Source organism: Rhinatrema bivittatum, chromosome 4, assembly GCF_901001135.1.
Source record: "Rhinatrema bivittatum chromosome 4, aRhiBiv1.1, whole genome shotgun sequence".
Taxonomy (NCBI): domain Eukaryota; kingdom Metazoa; phylum Chordata; class Amphibia; order Gymnophiona; family Rhinatrematidae; genus Rhinatrema; species Rhinatrema bivittatum.
In genome coordinates, this window is record NC_042618.1 from 368,696,958 (window position 1) to 368,710,682 (window position 13,725).

At 45.1% G+C, this 13,725-nt stretch overlaps 1 protein-coding gene across 1 annotated transcript in view; it reads right to left on the reverse strand.

The window, feature by feature from the left end:
* Positions 1-8,351: 8,351 nt before the first annotated feature.
* The window catches only part of NUP210 (nucleoporin 210), a 307,403-nt gene continuing 302,029 nt past the window's right edge, over positions 8,352-13,725 (reverse strand). The window contains 1 exon segment of the mRNA XM_029600827.1: positions 8,352-9,740. Within this exon segment, the coding sequence (XP_029456687.1) occupies positions 9,637-9,740 (104 nt within the window). The 3' untranslated portion in view covers positions 8,352-9,636.

Genomic DNA, 13,725 nt, shown 5'->3' on the forward strand with positions numbered 1-13,725 from the left:
CACACAAGCCTCCAATTAAGGCTCAACCTCTCCCCCAATCTCCGGTGCCCCCAAACGTTTACCCCATAGTGGTGGTGGTCTCTTGGGTGCAGGAGCAATCCCCACTCAAGCCTGCCCTGTTTTCACCCTTTCCAAAATGGCACTGGATCAAGCTCTTTTGACCCATGCAATAGAGCTGCTGTAGTTAGCTGGCACCATTTTGGAACCAGGAGCAGACAGAGCAGGACTGAATGGGGCTCGCTTCTAATCCAAAAGATCCCTGACACTATGGGGTAAGTTTTTGAGGCTACAATGGAAGTGGGAAGTAAGAGTCAAGCCCTGATTGGGGATTTATGTGATTTGAAGGGTGACAGGGTGGGGTGGGGTTTCACCTTTGACATTTTTGGCCTGCAAGAGGTATAGAGATCTGGACAGCGGTGATGTTCAGTGACACTTTGGCAGGGGTAGGGGGAATCTCACATGGGCTGCAAAGCCCCTTTAAATCCCCATGGCAGTTCATGTGAACTGCTGTCTTGGGTCTGGCCAGGAAAATAATTACAGTTGTTGAAGTGTAGTTAATTTGTTTTTGCAAAATCAAGCCCTCAAAGTTTTTTGCATGCCCGTTTTTGGAAAATGCCACATTAATGAGCTGCTTTGCTGTTTTTGCATCAGCTCATTAATGTGGCATTTGAATAGCAGTTTTGTGAAAAAGGCATATTTGCAAAAATGTGAGTGCAAAAAGTGGTTTTGCAAAATTTTTTCAAGCAAAAAACCTTTTTTGCAAAAACCTTTTGCAGCTTAGTACATTGGCCTTGATGTGTTTGAAACATACAACTTTAGCTAGGTAGATTTAGCTGAAGTAGGTGCAATATATACCTTAACAAGGATCTTGGCAAAGAAGTGGTTGCACTACATGTGTTTGTCAACATTCAATTGTACGGGTTTTAACCATAAGCTTGGAAAGGTATTACAAGTCTGCTGATTTTGCCTTTTCAATAACTATAAAATCATTATGTTACAAAAGAACAGCAGGAGTCTAACTACTTTCCAAACATTAAGTAGTCAGCTTGTGGCAATGACCTGATCTATTAAAAAGTTTTATTTGGCGACAACATTGCTCAAAAACAGTTTAATGATATATTAAAGAATCTTGCTAAACTTCATTAAATAAAAGAAAAATCTTTCAATGCATACCTAAGCAAATCTTTCTCATGCGTATTCATTGTGGATATCCTAAAAACCTGGCCTGTTTGTGACACTCGAGGACTGGAGTTCGCCATCACTGGTTAATAGTAATGTTACATTTTCAATAAAACTTATTCCTGAGGGAATTCTGTACAAGTGTGCAATGCAGAATTTGCAAAGAATTCCCCCAGACACAGATTTTACCTTTTCCTATGTAGAATCAGTAATCCAGCCAGATCTGGGCTCTGTGAGCCCACTAGAAAAAAAAAAAAAAGCTGCTGCTGCAGTAATCTCCATGAAGAGCACACCGGTATGAAGAGCTGAGCTCCCTGAGCCTGCAAGAGGAGGACATGCATGGGCTTGCAGCAAAAGGCAGAGCCAGGCTCTGCAAAACCACCATAAGAGGAGCCATCATCTGGTGCAGCTAAGTCTACGTGAAGAGCAGCCTCGGTGAACCTGCAGGAGGAGCCAGTGCAACTTCAGAAGAGTGAGGTTCCGTGAGTATGCAGGAAGAACCAGTGCAGCGAGGCCAGCAAGCACTGCCGGAAGGGGAGCATCTAGAAGGAGCCCCTAGAAACCCTTCCTGCAAGGACAGGAAAGTTCATGCCAAGAGGTCAGACTTTAGGGTTCACACCCTGCAGCCAAGTGCCTTGTGCTCCAAAGCCATTTTGCCTTTGCAGGCATTCTGCCCTTAGAGGATCACTACCTGTATCCATAAGTTGGTTTTTTTTTTAATTTTTATTTTTTTACAGTTTTTTGGGACAGCAGAGTTGCTTACCTGTAACAGGTATTCTCACAGGACGTTAGTCCTCACATATGGGTGACATCATCACGATGGAGCCCAATCACGGAACACTTTTGTCAAAGTTTCTAGAACTTTGACTGGCACCTACTGGGCATGCCCAGCATAGCAACAACCCTGCAGCCAGCAGGGGTTCCCCTTAGTCTCGTCTTATAGTAAAAAGTACATGCGAAAAATAAAATAAGAAAACGTAAACGAACCCAACTCTGTGGTGTGGCGGGCGGGTTTCATGAGAACTAACATCCTGATGTCCTGTGAGAACACCTGTTACAGGTAAGCAACTCTGCTTTCTCACAGGACAAGCAGGATGGTAGTCCTCACATATGGGTGAGTACTGAGCTGAGGATGCCCAAGCAATGCACCAAATGTACCCAAAGACGTGCAACAGGCACAAGAACTGGGGTGGAATTTGGTAAAGGGCATCCTGAACCCTACCGGGTTGGCAGAAGGATGTTGGTACCTCAGTTCGCAAATAAATTGCATAGCACAGACTGGCCGAAGATGGAATCTTGTCTGCCAGCCTTGTATAAACAATAATGGGCTGTGAAGGTGTGGAGTGAACTCCAGGTAGCAGCCTTACAGATGTCAGCAAGCGGAACCGAGTGTAGGTGCACTACTGATGTTGCCATAGCCCTGACAGAGTGTGCTTTAACACGGTCTTGAAACGGAATGCCTGCCTGTTGGTAACAAAAGGAAATACAGTCCGCTAACCAGGAGGAGAGAGTCTGCTTACCCACATCCCAATTTGATGGGATCGAAGGAAACAAACAATTGAGTGCATTTCCTGTGGGCAGCTGTACGGTTTAGATAAAATGCTAGAGCACGTTTACAGTCAAGGGTATGCAGAGCCCGTTCTCCTGGATTTGAGTGGGGCCTGGGAAAGAAGGTGGGTAGTATAATGGATTGATTGATATGAAACTCCGATACTAACTTAGGCAAAAACTTAGGGTGAGTGTAGAATACTACCCTATCATGCAGAAGTTTAGTGTAAGGCGGGTAGGTGACTAAGGCCTGTAACTCACTAACTCTGCGAGCAGATGTGATCGCCAAAAGAAAAATCACCTTCCAGGTGAGATCGCAGAGATCACAGGATTGGAGAGGCTCAAACGGCGGTTTCATGAACCACCCCAAAACCAAGTTGAGGTCCCAGGAAGGGGCCGAAGGGCGCGGTGGAGGTTTAAGGTGGAGCAAGCCCTTCAAAAAGCATGTTACAAGGGGTTGTACTGTAATAGGTACATCCTCGACACCTTTATGGAAGGTGGCTACCGCACTGACATGTACCCTTATAGAAGAAGTTTGGAGACCTGACTCTGACAGGTGCCAGAGATAGTCCAAAAACTTCGGTGTGGAACAAGTGAAGGGATCGATGGACATGGAAGTACACCATACCGCAAACCTGTTCCATTTGTAACGATAAGACTGCCTTGTGGAAGGCATTTGTGAAGCTACTAGGACACGGGAAACCGGCTCTGAAAGGTTAAGAGGTTGAAGTATTAACCTTTCAACATCCAGGCAGTAAGGGAGAGAGCCTGGAGGTTGGGGTGACGAAAGCAGCCGTTGTTCTGAGTGATCAGAAGCGGATCCTTCCCCAAAGGAATGTGCCAGTGCACTGATAGGTTGTGGAAAATTGGAAACCAGACCTGGCATGGCCAATGAGGGGCTCTGAGAATCATTAGTCCCTTGTCCCTTCGCAACTTCACGAGAGTCTTTGAAATGAGTGGAAGTGGAGGGTACGCATAAAGGAAACCGCTGGCTCACGAGAGGGAGAAAACTTCTCTTGGCTGAAAGTGTTGGCTGCGAGTAAGTTCCCTACTTTGCGGTTGTGAATTGAAGCAAAGAGGTCTATGTGAGGGTAACCCCAACATTGGAATATTGAGTCCGCTACAGTGGGGTTGAGGATCCACTCGTGCAGTTGAAAAGTGCGACTCAACTTGTCTGCCCACACAGACAAGTAGGTGGTCCTGAGGTACATTGAGTGGGAAAGGGCTTCTGCCCATATCTGTGCAGCTTCCTGTCACAGGAGGTAGGAGCCCGTTCCCCCTTGCTTGTTGATGTACCACATGGCCACCTTGTTGTCTGTTTGAATCAGGATGACTTGGTTGGAAAGGTGATCCTGAAAAGCCCTGAGAGCATATCTAATTGCATGAAGCTCCAGGAAATTTGTTTGGTGTTTGGCTTCCTCTAGAGACCAAATGCCCTGAGATTGCATGTTTGCAACATGTGCACCCCCCATCTGAGGTTGGAGGCATCTGTTGTCAAGGTTATTTGAGGTTCTGGAGCCTGAAATGGAAGGCCTTGAAGCATAATGAATTGGTTTATCCACCAAGCCAATAATAAGCGGAGCTGGTTGGTGATGTGGACATTGGCTGAGAAGACTGAATCCACCGCGATTTTAGAGTCCACTGCATTACTCTCATGGCCAGGCGGGCCATGGGAGTGACATGCACCGAGGAGGCCATATGACCCAGTAAGATGAGAATGTGACGTGCAGTTGAGTGTTGTCGAAACTGCAGTAGATGGGCCAGAGAGGCGAGAATGAAAGCTCAATCCTGAGGTAGGAAGGCTTTCATCTTTAGAGTGTCCAAGTCGGCCCCTATGAATGATAGGGCTTGAGAGGGAAACTAGCTTGGATTTTGCATAGTTTATGAGAAACCCTAGGGAGAACAGGGTATGGCACGTGAGATGTAGAGACGTCAGTGCAGTTTGCTGAGTAAGAGCCCTGATCAACCAATCGTTGAGATAGGGGTAGACGTGGGCACTTTGACTCCTGAGAAAGGCAGCTACCCCTACGAGGCACTTGGTGAAGACTCGTGGAGCAGATGCTAGGTCAAATGGTAATATTTGATATTGGAAGTGTTTTGGGCCTACTAGGAACCGTAGGAATCTGCGATGTGATGGAGTAATAGAAATGTGTTAGAAATGTGTGTGTAGGCATCCTGGAGGTCTAGAGAGCAGAGCCAGTCTTCCCTTTGGAGAAGGGGAAGAAGAGAACCCAAAGTCACCATCTTGAACTTTTCTCTTTGAAAGTATTTGTTTAAGATGCGAAAGTTCAATATTGGGCGAACACCACCTGACTTTTTTGGCATCAGGAAATACCAAGAATAGAAACCCTGCTCCTGTTGGGAGAGGGGCACTGGTTCTATTGCTCGGGACTGGAGGAGGAGGGAGACCTCCTGCTCCAGGAGTGGTGAGTGGTCGGATGTTCTCCACTTCAGCCGAGGTGGGGAATCCGATGGAACAGAGAGAAAGTTGAGGTGGTAACCTTTGGTTATTACAGCAAGTACGCACTGATCTGTGGTGATTGTGTGCCATGGTTTGGAGAAGTAGCACAACCGGCCTCCGACAGGAATAGTCAGAAGTGGAGGCTGGGTACTGCTCTCTAGGAAGGAGTCAAAAGCCAGACGCTGGACCTGGCTGGGAGGCTGGCTGTGACTTCTGTACTCAAGGTTGTTTGGATTGGCCTTTTTGGTAAGGCTTAGAAGCTCGAGCCCTGGACGCTGGTGGATAGAATCTCCTTTGCTGGTAGAATTGTCTCTTGGAGTCTCTTCTAAAAGAACATTTGCAAGAGGAAGAGAGATCAGAAGGCAGTAAGGAGAGCTGGCGCAGAGTCTCTTAGTTGTCCTTGAGCTGTGCCACTGCTTCTTGAATCTTTTCTCCGAAAAGATTATCCCCAGCACAGGGCAAGTCAGCTAACCTGTCCTGTACTTCTGTTCTGAGGTCTGAAGACTTTAGCCAGACCCACCTCCTTGCATTAATTCCTGCCACCGAAACTCTGGAGGCGGTGTCAAAGTTGTCATATGCTGAATGTACTTCATGTTTGGCAGCATCTAGACCCTTTTGTGCTAGGGCATGAAGTTGGTCCTGGAATTGCAGAGGTAAGGCTTCAGCAAATTCCTGAATCTTCTTAAACAGAGCCCTATTGTAATGGGTCATTATAATTGAAAGGAAGCAATGCGAGAGATGAGCATTGACCCATGAAATACTCGTCTTCCAAACGCATCCAGAAATTTCTGTTCCTTTCCTGGGGGAATGGAAGAGTGGGGTTTGAAGCATCGTGCCCTCTTCTGGGCTGACTCCACTACTACTGAATGATGATCTAGTTGAGCTCTCTGGAAGCCAGGGGCTGGCTGAACTAGATAGGCATCTGCCTTACGGTTAACAGGTGCCACAGAGCCAGGGTGCTCCCAATTTCTCTTTAAAAGGTCCAAAAGGATGTCATGAATAGGGATAGATATGATTTCCTTAGGAGCATCGAGAAACTGGAGAAGTTGTAACATCTGATGCCTAGAGTCCTCTTCAGTCTGAAGCTGGAATGGAACTGTTTCAGACATTTCTTTAACAAAGTTGATAAAGGACAAGTCCACTGGAGGAGAACACTTCCTTTCATCAGGAGGAGAGGGCTTTGAAGGCAGATCGTCTGAATCCTGGGACGAATCATCGGTCCAGGGATTGTATGGCTCATCACCAGCTCCCATATGCTCATCAGAAGGGAGTAACGGTGTTATTCTAAAAGGTTCGGGCCTAGGCATTGATGGCTTTGGAAGTGGGACCGAAGGCATCGATAGAGGCATCAAGGGAGGCACCGATGGAATTGGTGACATTGATGGATGTGTCGGGGGTAGCACTCCGGAGGGAGGAATGGAGATCAGTGATTCTTCTTCTTCTGATGACAAGAGTATTGGTGAGGAAGGAATCTGGGCCATTGGTTCTCTCGGATGTACCGGTGGAAGGGCACCGATTAACTTGTCCATTCTTACCAATAGCGGTGCAAGCGCCATGGGTATCAGATCGGTGGCCGGCTCGGGAACTGGCACCGGCATCGATGAAGGTTTGAACCCCTGGAGTGCTTTTCAGATGGCCTCTTGGATTATCCGATCCAATTCCTCATGGAAACCTGGGGCATGGACACCTGGTTCCTGAGTAGGAGAGGCAGCATTGGCATAGCTAGAGGGTCCACCGGTGAAGGTGGAATCACGGATCCTGGCACCTGTCCTCAGTGACCCAGAGACAGAAGAGGATGGGGCCTTTTCTGTTTGGGACTTCTTTGTCGGTGGCTTAGATGATGTCGATGCCGAGGGCTTGCCTATATCAGTGGCCTGAATCTAACAGTGGCGGTGTCGATGTTTTTCTTGATGTTCCCCCTCGGTCTTTCTCCTGAGGAGGAACAGAGGGGGTCGACACCCATGGAGTCATCGAAGCCGGCCGGGCAGCAGCAGTTTCCCGGTGCTGGCGCGAAGTAGACTGTTCCGGTTCAGACGACGTCGAAGCTTTTGGCCGAAAGAGAAGTCCCATCTTCTCCAGCCTAGCCTTCCAAACCTTTGGTGTCATTTGGTGCAAATAAGGACATCATGGTCGGACCCTAAACAATTCACACAGACCGTGTGCGGGTCAGTGATGGATATCGTTCGAGTGCAGTCAGGGCACCGACGGAAAGCCGACGCCATGGCCTTGACAAAATTTAGCCGCGGTACGGTCGATGGCCAGTAGGCCGCGAGAGAAAAACTCGCCGGGAATTGACCACAAGCAGGTAAAAAACTTACCGTTCAACAGCGGAGCAAAAATATCGATAAGGGGACCCCTGTGGGGTAAAAGTTTTTTGAAATTTTGAAGAAGTTCCATGAGGAAAAATTCCTGTCAGGAATCTCTGAAGAGCTCTTTAACCCATGTGGCTACTGCTGCGCGGAAAAAAGAAGACTGAAGGGGGACCCCTGCTGGCATGCCCAGCATAGCACCAACCCTGCAGGGTTGGTGCTATGCTGGGCATGCCCAGTGGGTGCCAGTCAAAGTTCTAGAAACTTGACAAAAGTGTTCCGTGATTGGGCTCCATCCTGATGATGTCACCCATATGTGAGGACTACCATCCTGCTTGTCCTGTGAGAATCTTGCAAACCCAATTACTTTCATCTTCCTACTGATTTTTGTATCTTTTTCCTTCTCCCCTTCCAACACTCCCCAATCCCAAATCCTCTTCCTATCAACTACCCCCCCGTTCAATCTCTCTTCTACCCTCTCCTACTCCCCTCATCCTCTTATAATCCCATGTTTGTCTCTTCTTCCCCTCTCCTCCCCATAATCCAGGTCCCCTGCTGACGCGTCCTCTGCATCCTCTTCTTTCTCCCCTTCCCAATCCAGAGTCCTCACCCTCTCCATTTTGAACCTTTTCCCTATTCACCCCCATCCTTAATCCCTGCTAAGTGAGAACAACTCGAAAGCCCTATTTTCTGCGCTAAAATGTAAATGAAAATTGTGCATTGAACTGAAATGCAGAACGATGAGTAGCAAAAATATCATGTTATTTTGACAAATAAACCTGCAGAATTTTTCAGAATTTACACATTTTATTTGCAGAATATCCCCAGGAGTAAAAACTGACACAAAGCGTTGCTATTTGTACAGTTAGGATGTTTAATATTAGGTTGTAAAACCTTGCATAGTCTGATGGACAAAATATTTTATTGGCCCACTGTAATAGAGAAAAATTGTTATATTCTTCATTGGAAAACACATTTGTTCCATCTTCATTAACAGCATTTTAGGAACTTCACAATTACAAACAAAATAAAAAAAAATTTCCAGCCGTGAATCTCTTCGTAATTACAACTTCTTAAAAAAATAAAAAAGGAATCACTGCTGCATCAGTACAAACTAACTACAATCCAACAGGCAGCTCTTAAAAGAATGCTTTTCACAGTGTAAATAACTTAAGGGTGGCTATCCAGATTGACTCAGCTTTTGCCGAGATATTTCTATTTATACAGTAAAATAATCAAAATGCAGTCTCTTGGACTTGGTTTTACCAGGTAAAATTATAACAATCTCAAAATAAAGTAGACTGGATATGCCAATTGTTCTGGTTCTAACTCCAACTACAATGTTAAAAAAACAACATATGTTTGTGTGTGTGTGTTTGCAGTCCCTATATTTTAAAGGTATGCATTGTTTTATACAATAGTTTGTACTGTGCATATTCACACAAATGTAAAACTTAAAGTTAATACCCAATTTTACAGTTCTAACCAGAACAGTTTAGATAAAACAAAAATGGAATACAGCATTTGTACCACGAAAAATCACAGTAATACTTGTTTACACCTAAGGAAACTATCATGCATTCACATCTCCTGTAGCTTTGACTATGGTTAATTAGCTAATTAGAGATTCAATCACATTGTAAGGCTGAGATATAGGGAAATTCATCAGTGCACTAAGTTCCTGAGTCAAACTGATACTGTAATATCAGAACTAGAAGAAAATTACAATCCTTTGAAAACACTTCACATTATTAGATACACAACACTTGTTTTGCCATTTTATTTAACTCTGAAAAATAAAGACCCTTACTTTCCACAGGAAGCAAATATAAAATATAATGTGCTTCAAAGCACAGTGCTTCTAAAGTTTTGAACTATGCCAGAAAGTTACCAAAGTATAAATATCATGTTATTACCTAGTAATTGTGGCATTACTGTATCATCAGATTGTATTTTTGCAGGAAAAAAAAGGTTTTGCTTTAGGAAAAAAAAAAAGCATCCAAGTAAAAATAAAGTACAATATCTAAAAATAAAATGCATAAAAAATGTCACACCAAAATCCTTGACATTCTTTGCAAAGGCACTAACATTATTTAACAAAGTGCAAGCTGGCGATAGTGATTTTTTCAAGCTAAACTTTTAACGGGAAGCGTAAACTGTACTCCATAGTCCAGATGGAGGACTTCTTTTTCTATTTGAGGATGCAGGACTGAAAGAAGTTGGTGAAGAAAACAATGTAAAATCTATAGAGAAAAATAAAAAATATTAACCTTCAGGGTTTGTCCTAGATGGAAAGGTACAATCTGGTTCAATATTTAATGCCCTGCAAATGACTCACTATATTTCATCAAATGAGATCATTTCCTATATTCCTCCATAAGATCTATGTAGTAACCCAATAAGACTTCTCCAATTCTTAAATAAATTATATGCTTGTTTTCCTTAAGCAATAATGCATTGAGCAGTCAGACCTGGATAGTTGTGTGTCAGGACCCAAAAGGCTTTTGTTATAAGTAACTTTGCCGTTTCCATTGCACATTAACAGATCCTAGATTTAATAATAAGCACTTTAACTACAGCTAGTGTAGTGAGCAATCCTTTATTACCAGTTTTGATTTCTCAGGCACTAAAATCTAAAGCAGTGGCTTGCAGCCTGATCATTGGGACTTACCCAGCCAGTCTGATCTTCAGGATATCCACAACAAATACATGCGAGATATATTTGTGGACAACGGAAGCAGCACATACAAATATCTCAAGTGTTGTGGATATCTTGAAAACCAGACTGTCTGGATGGGTCCCAAGAATTGGGTTGACAACTATTGATCTAAAGTCAGCATTTCTCTGTCATGAACAGAGTAATCCAGTCTGAATATATCAAGCTTAGACAAGGAAAGGATTTTAATACTGAAATTATTTTTGCAAACAGCACAGCAGTTTTAATAGCTACATCACACTTTTAACAACTGAACTTGAACTTGGTCAAACTGAAATGCTCCTCTCCTCCCCACAGATTTATAACATTATATACACACTCCCAACTGGAAAAAAAAAAGACTGAATTGGAGCTTTACTCCTTCCCTAGTACCAGAGGCTTCCAAATCCAGTCCTGAAGGGTCACAGACTAATTTGATTTTCAGTATTTGCACTACAAATATACAAGTCATGTATTTGCATTCTATCGAGGCAGTGCATGTAAATATATCTCATGCATATTCATTGTGGAAACACTAAAACCAGACTGGTTTGCAGTTCTCAAGAATTGGATTTGGGGACCTCTGCCTAAGATGTCCAGCATTTTTTAAGCTATAGGTAGTGAAAGGGCAGCTTCCATATACCCATAAGAAAGTGCTAACCTATATTTTAGTGTTATATATCTACATGGAGGATGGAAGGTGCATTTTAATTTCGCTAGCTATTGCCTATTTAAACTGAGCACAGCCTACACTAAGCTTTGTTTGGAATATGCACAGCTTCATTGACAATACAAAGCTAATGCAACATACTTTGGAGGCAAATCTGCATGGAATCATTAATGACTATAAAATGCATTAGAAAAAAAAAGTTATTTTTCACCCCTTTTACAAAATGGTATATTAAAATACCAGATGTTAAAATCTTCAGCCAACTTTGAGTTAGCAAATGTTGCTTACCTGTAACAGGTGTTCTCACAGGACAGCAGGATGTTAGTCCTCACATATGGGTGACATCACAGGATGGAGCCCAATCACGGAACACTTTTGTCAAAGTTTCTAGAACTTTGACTGGCACCTACTGGGCATGCCCAGCATGGCACTAACCCTGCAGCCAGCAGGGGTCCCCCTTCAGTCTTGTTTAAAAGCTACAGGAAGTGTTGAAAAATAAAATAAGAAATGTAATGAACCCAACACCGTGGTGTGGCGGGCGGGTTTCGTGAGGACTAACATCTTGCTGTCCTGTGAGAACACCTGTTACAGGTAAGCAACATTTGCTTTCTCACAGGACAAGCAGGATGGTAGTCCTCACATATGGGTGAGTACTGAGCTGAGGATGTCAGAGTATGCACCAAATGTACCCAGGTGTGCAAAGGCACTAGGACTGGGGTGGAATTTGGCGGAGGGTATCCTGAACCCTACCGGGCAGGTGGGAAGGGTGTTGGTAAGTCAAGTTGTAAATAGGTTGCATAAGACAGACTGGCCGAAGATGGAATCTTGTCTTCCGGCTTTGTCTAAGCAATAATGGGTTGTAAAGGTATGGAGAGAACTCCAGGTGGCGGCTCTGCAAATGTCAGGAAGCGGCACCGAGAGTAGGTGTGCTACTGAAGTCGCCATGGCCCTCACAGAGTGTGCTTTAACACTGTCTTGAAGTGGAATGCCCGCTTGCTGATAGCAAAAGGATATGCAGTCCGCTAACCAGGAGGAGAGAGTCTGTTTACCCACAGGCTGCCCCAATTTGATGGAATGGAAAGAGACAAACAATTGAGTGCTCTTCCTGTGGGCAGCTGTATGGTCTAGGTAGAACGCTAGAGCCCGTTTACAGTCAAGGGTATGCAGAGCCTGTTCTCCTGGACTGGAATGGGGCCTGGGAAAAAAGGTAGGTACTATAATGGATTGATTGAGATGAAATTCCGATACTACCTTAGGTAAGAACTTAGGGTGAGTGCGTAGTACTGCCCGGTCCTGCAGAAGTTTAGTGTAAGGCAGATAGGTGGACTAGAGCCTGTAACTCACTAACTCTGCGAGCTGAAGTGATTGCCAAAAGGAAGATCACTTTCCATGTGAGATAGCGAAGATCACAGGATTGGAGAGGCTCGAATGGTGGTTTCATGAGCCAACCCAAAACCAGGTTGAGGTCCCAAGAAGGGGCTGGAGGATGCAGTGGAGGCTTGAGGTGAAGCAAGCCCTTCAGAAAACATGTTACAAGGGGCTGTAGTGAAATAGGAATGTCCCCAATACCTTTATGGAAGGCGGCTACCGCACTGACATGCATTCTGATGGAGGAAGTTTTTAGACCGGATTCTGACAAGTGCCAGAGATAGTCTAGAAACTTCATGGTAGGACAGGTAAAGGGGTCAAGAGATTGAGAAGAGCACCATGACTTAAACCTGTTCCATTTGTAAAGGTAGGATTTTCTCGTGGAAGGCTTCCGTGAAGCAATCAGGACACGGGAAACCGGTTCCGAAAGGTTAAGTGGCTGAAGAATTAACCTTTCAACATCCATGCTGACAGGGACAAGGCTTGAAGATTGGGGTGGCGTAGGCACCTGTTGTTTTGAGTGATCAGAAGCGGGTCCGTTCCCAAGGGAATGTGCCTGTGAATGGAGAGATCCTGAAGTATTGGAAACCAGATTTGGCGTGGCCAATGATGTGCTATCAGAATCATGGTTCCCTTGTCCTGATGTAACTTCACGAGAGTCTTTGAAAGAAGTGGAAGTGGAGGGAATGCATATAGGAGACCGGTCGCCCATGAGAGGGAGAACGCATCTCATGGTTGATAGTGTTGGCTGCGAGTGAGAGAGCAAAAGTTCTCTACTTTGCGCTTTTGAAATGACGTAAAGAGATCTATATGAGGGTAACCCCATTGTTGGAAGATCGAGTCCACCACGGAGGGGTTGAGAGACCACTCGTGCGGCTGAAAGGTGCGACTTAGTTTGTCTGCCAACACATTGTCCACTCCCAGCAAGTAGGTGGCCCTGAGGTACATCAAGTGGGAGAGGGCCTCTGCCCATATCCGCGCAGCTTCCTGACACAGAAGGTAGGAGCCTGTCCCTCCCTGTTTGTTGATGTACCACATGGCCACCTGGTTGTCAGTCTGAATCAGGATGACTTGATTGGACAGGCGATCCTGAAATACCCTGAGAGCATATCTGATTGCTCGAAGCTCCAGGAAATTGATTTGGTGTTTGGCTTCCTCTGGAGACCAAGATCCTTGAGTCTGCAGTTCGGCCACATGGGCTCCCCAGCCGAGGTTGGAAGCATCAGTGGTGAGAGTGATTTGAGGATCTGGAGCCTGGAAGGGCAAGCCTTGGCGGAGATTGATCTGATTTTGCCACCAAGCTAGAGACTGACGGAGTGAGTCGGTGACTTGGACAATGGTCGACAGGGGCTGAATTGATTGAGTCCATTGTGACCTTAGAGTCCACTGCATGACTCTCATGGCCAAGCGGGCCATTGGGGTAACCTGAACTGAGGTCGCCATGTGTCCCAGCAGGATGAGGAAGTGGTGTGCAGTCGTGCGGTGCTGCGACTGT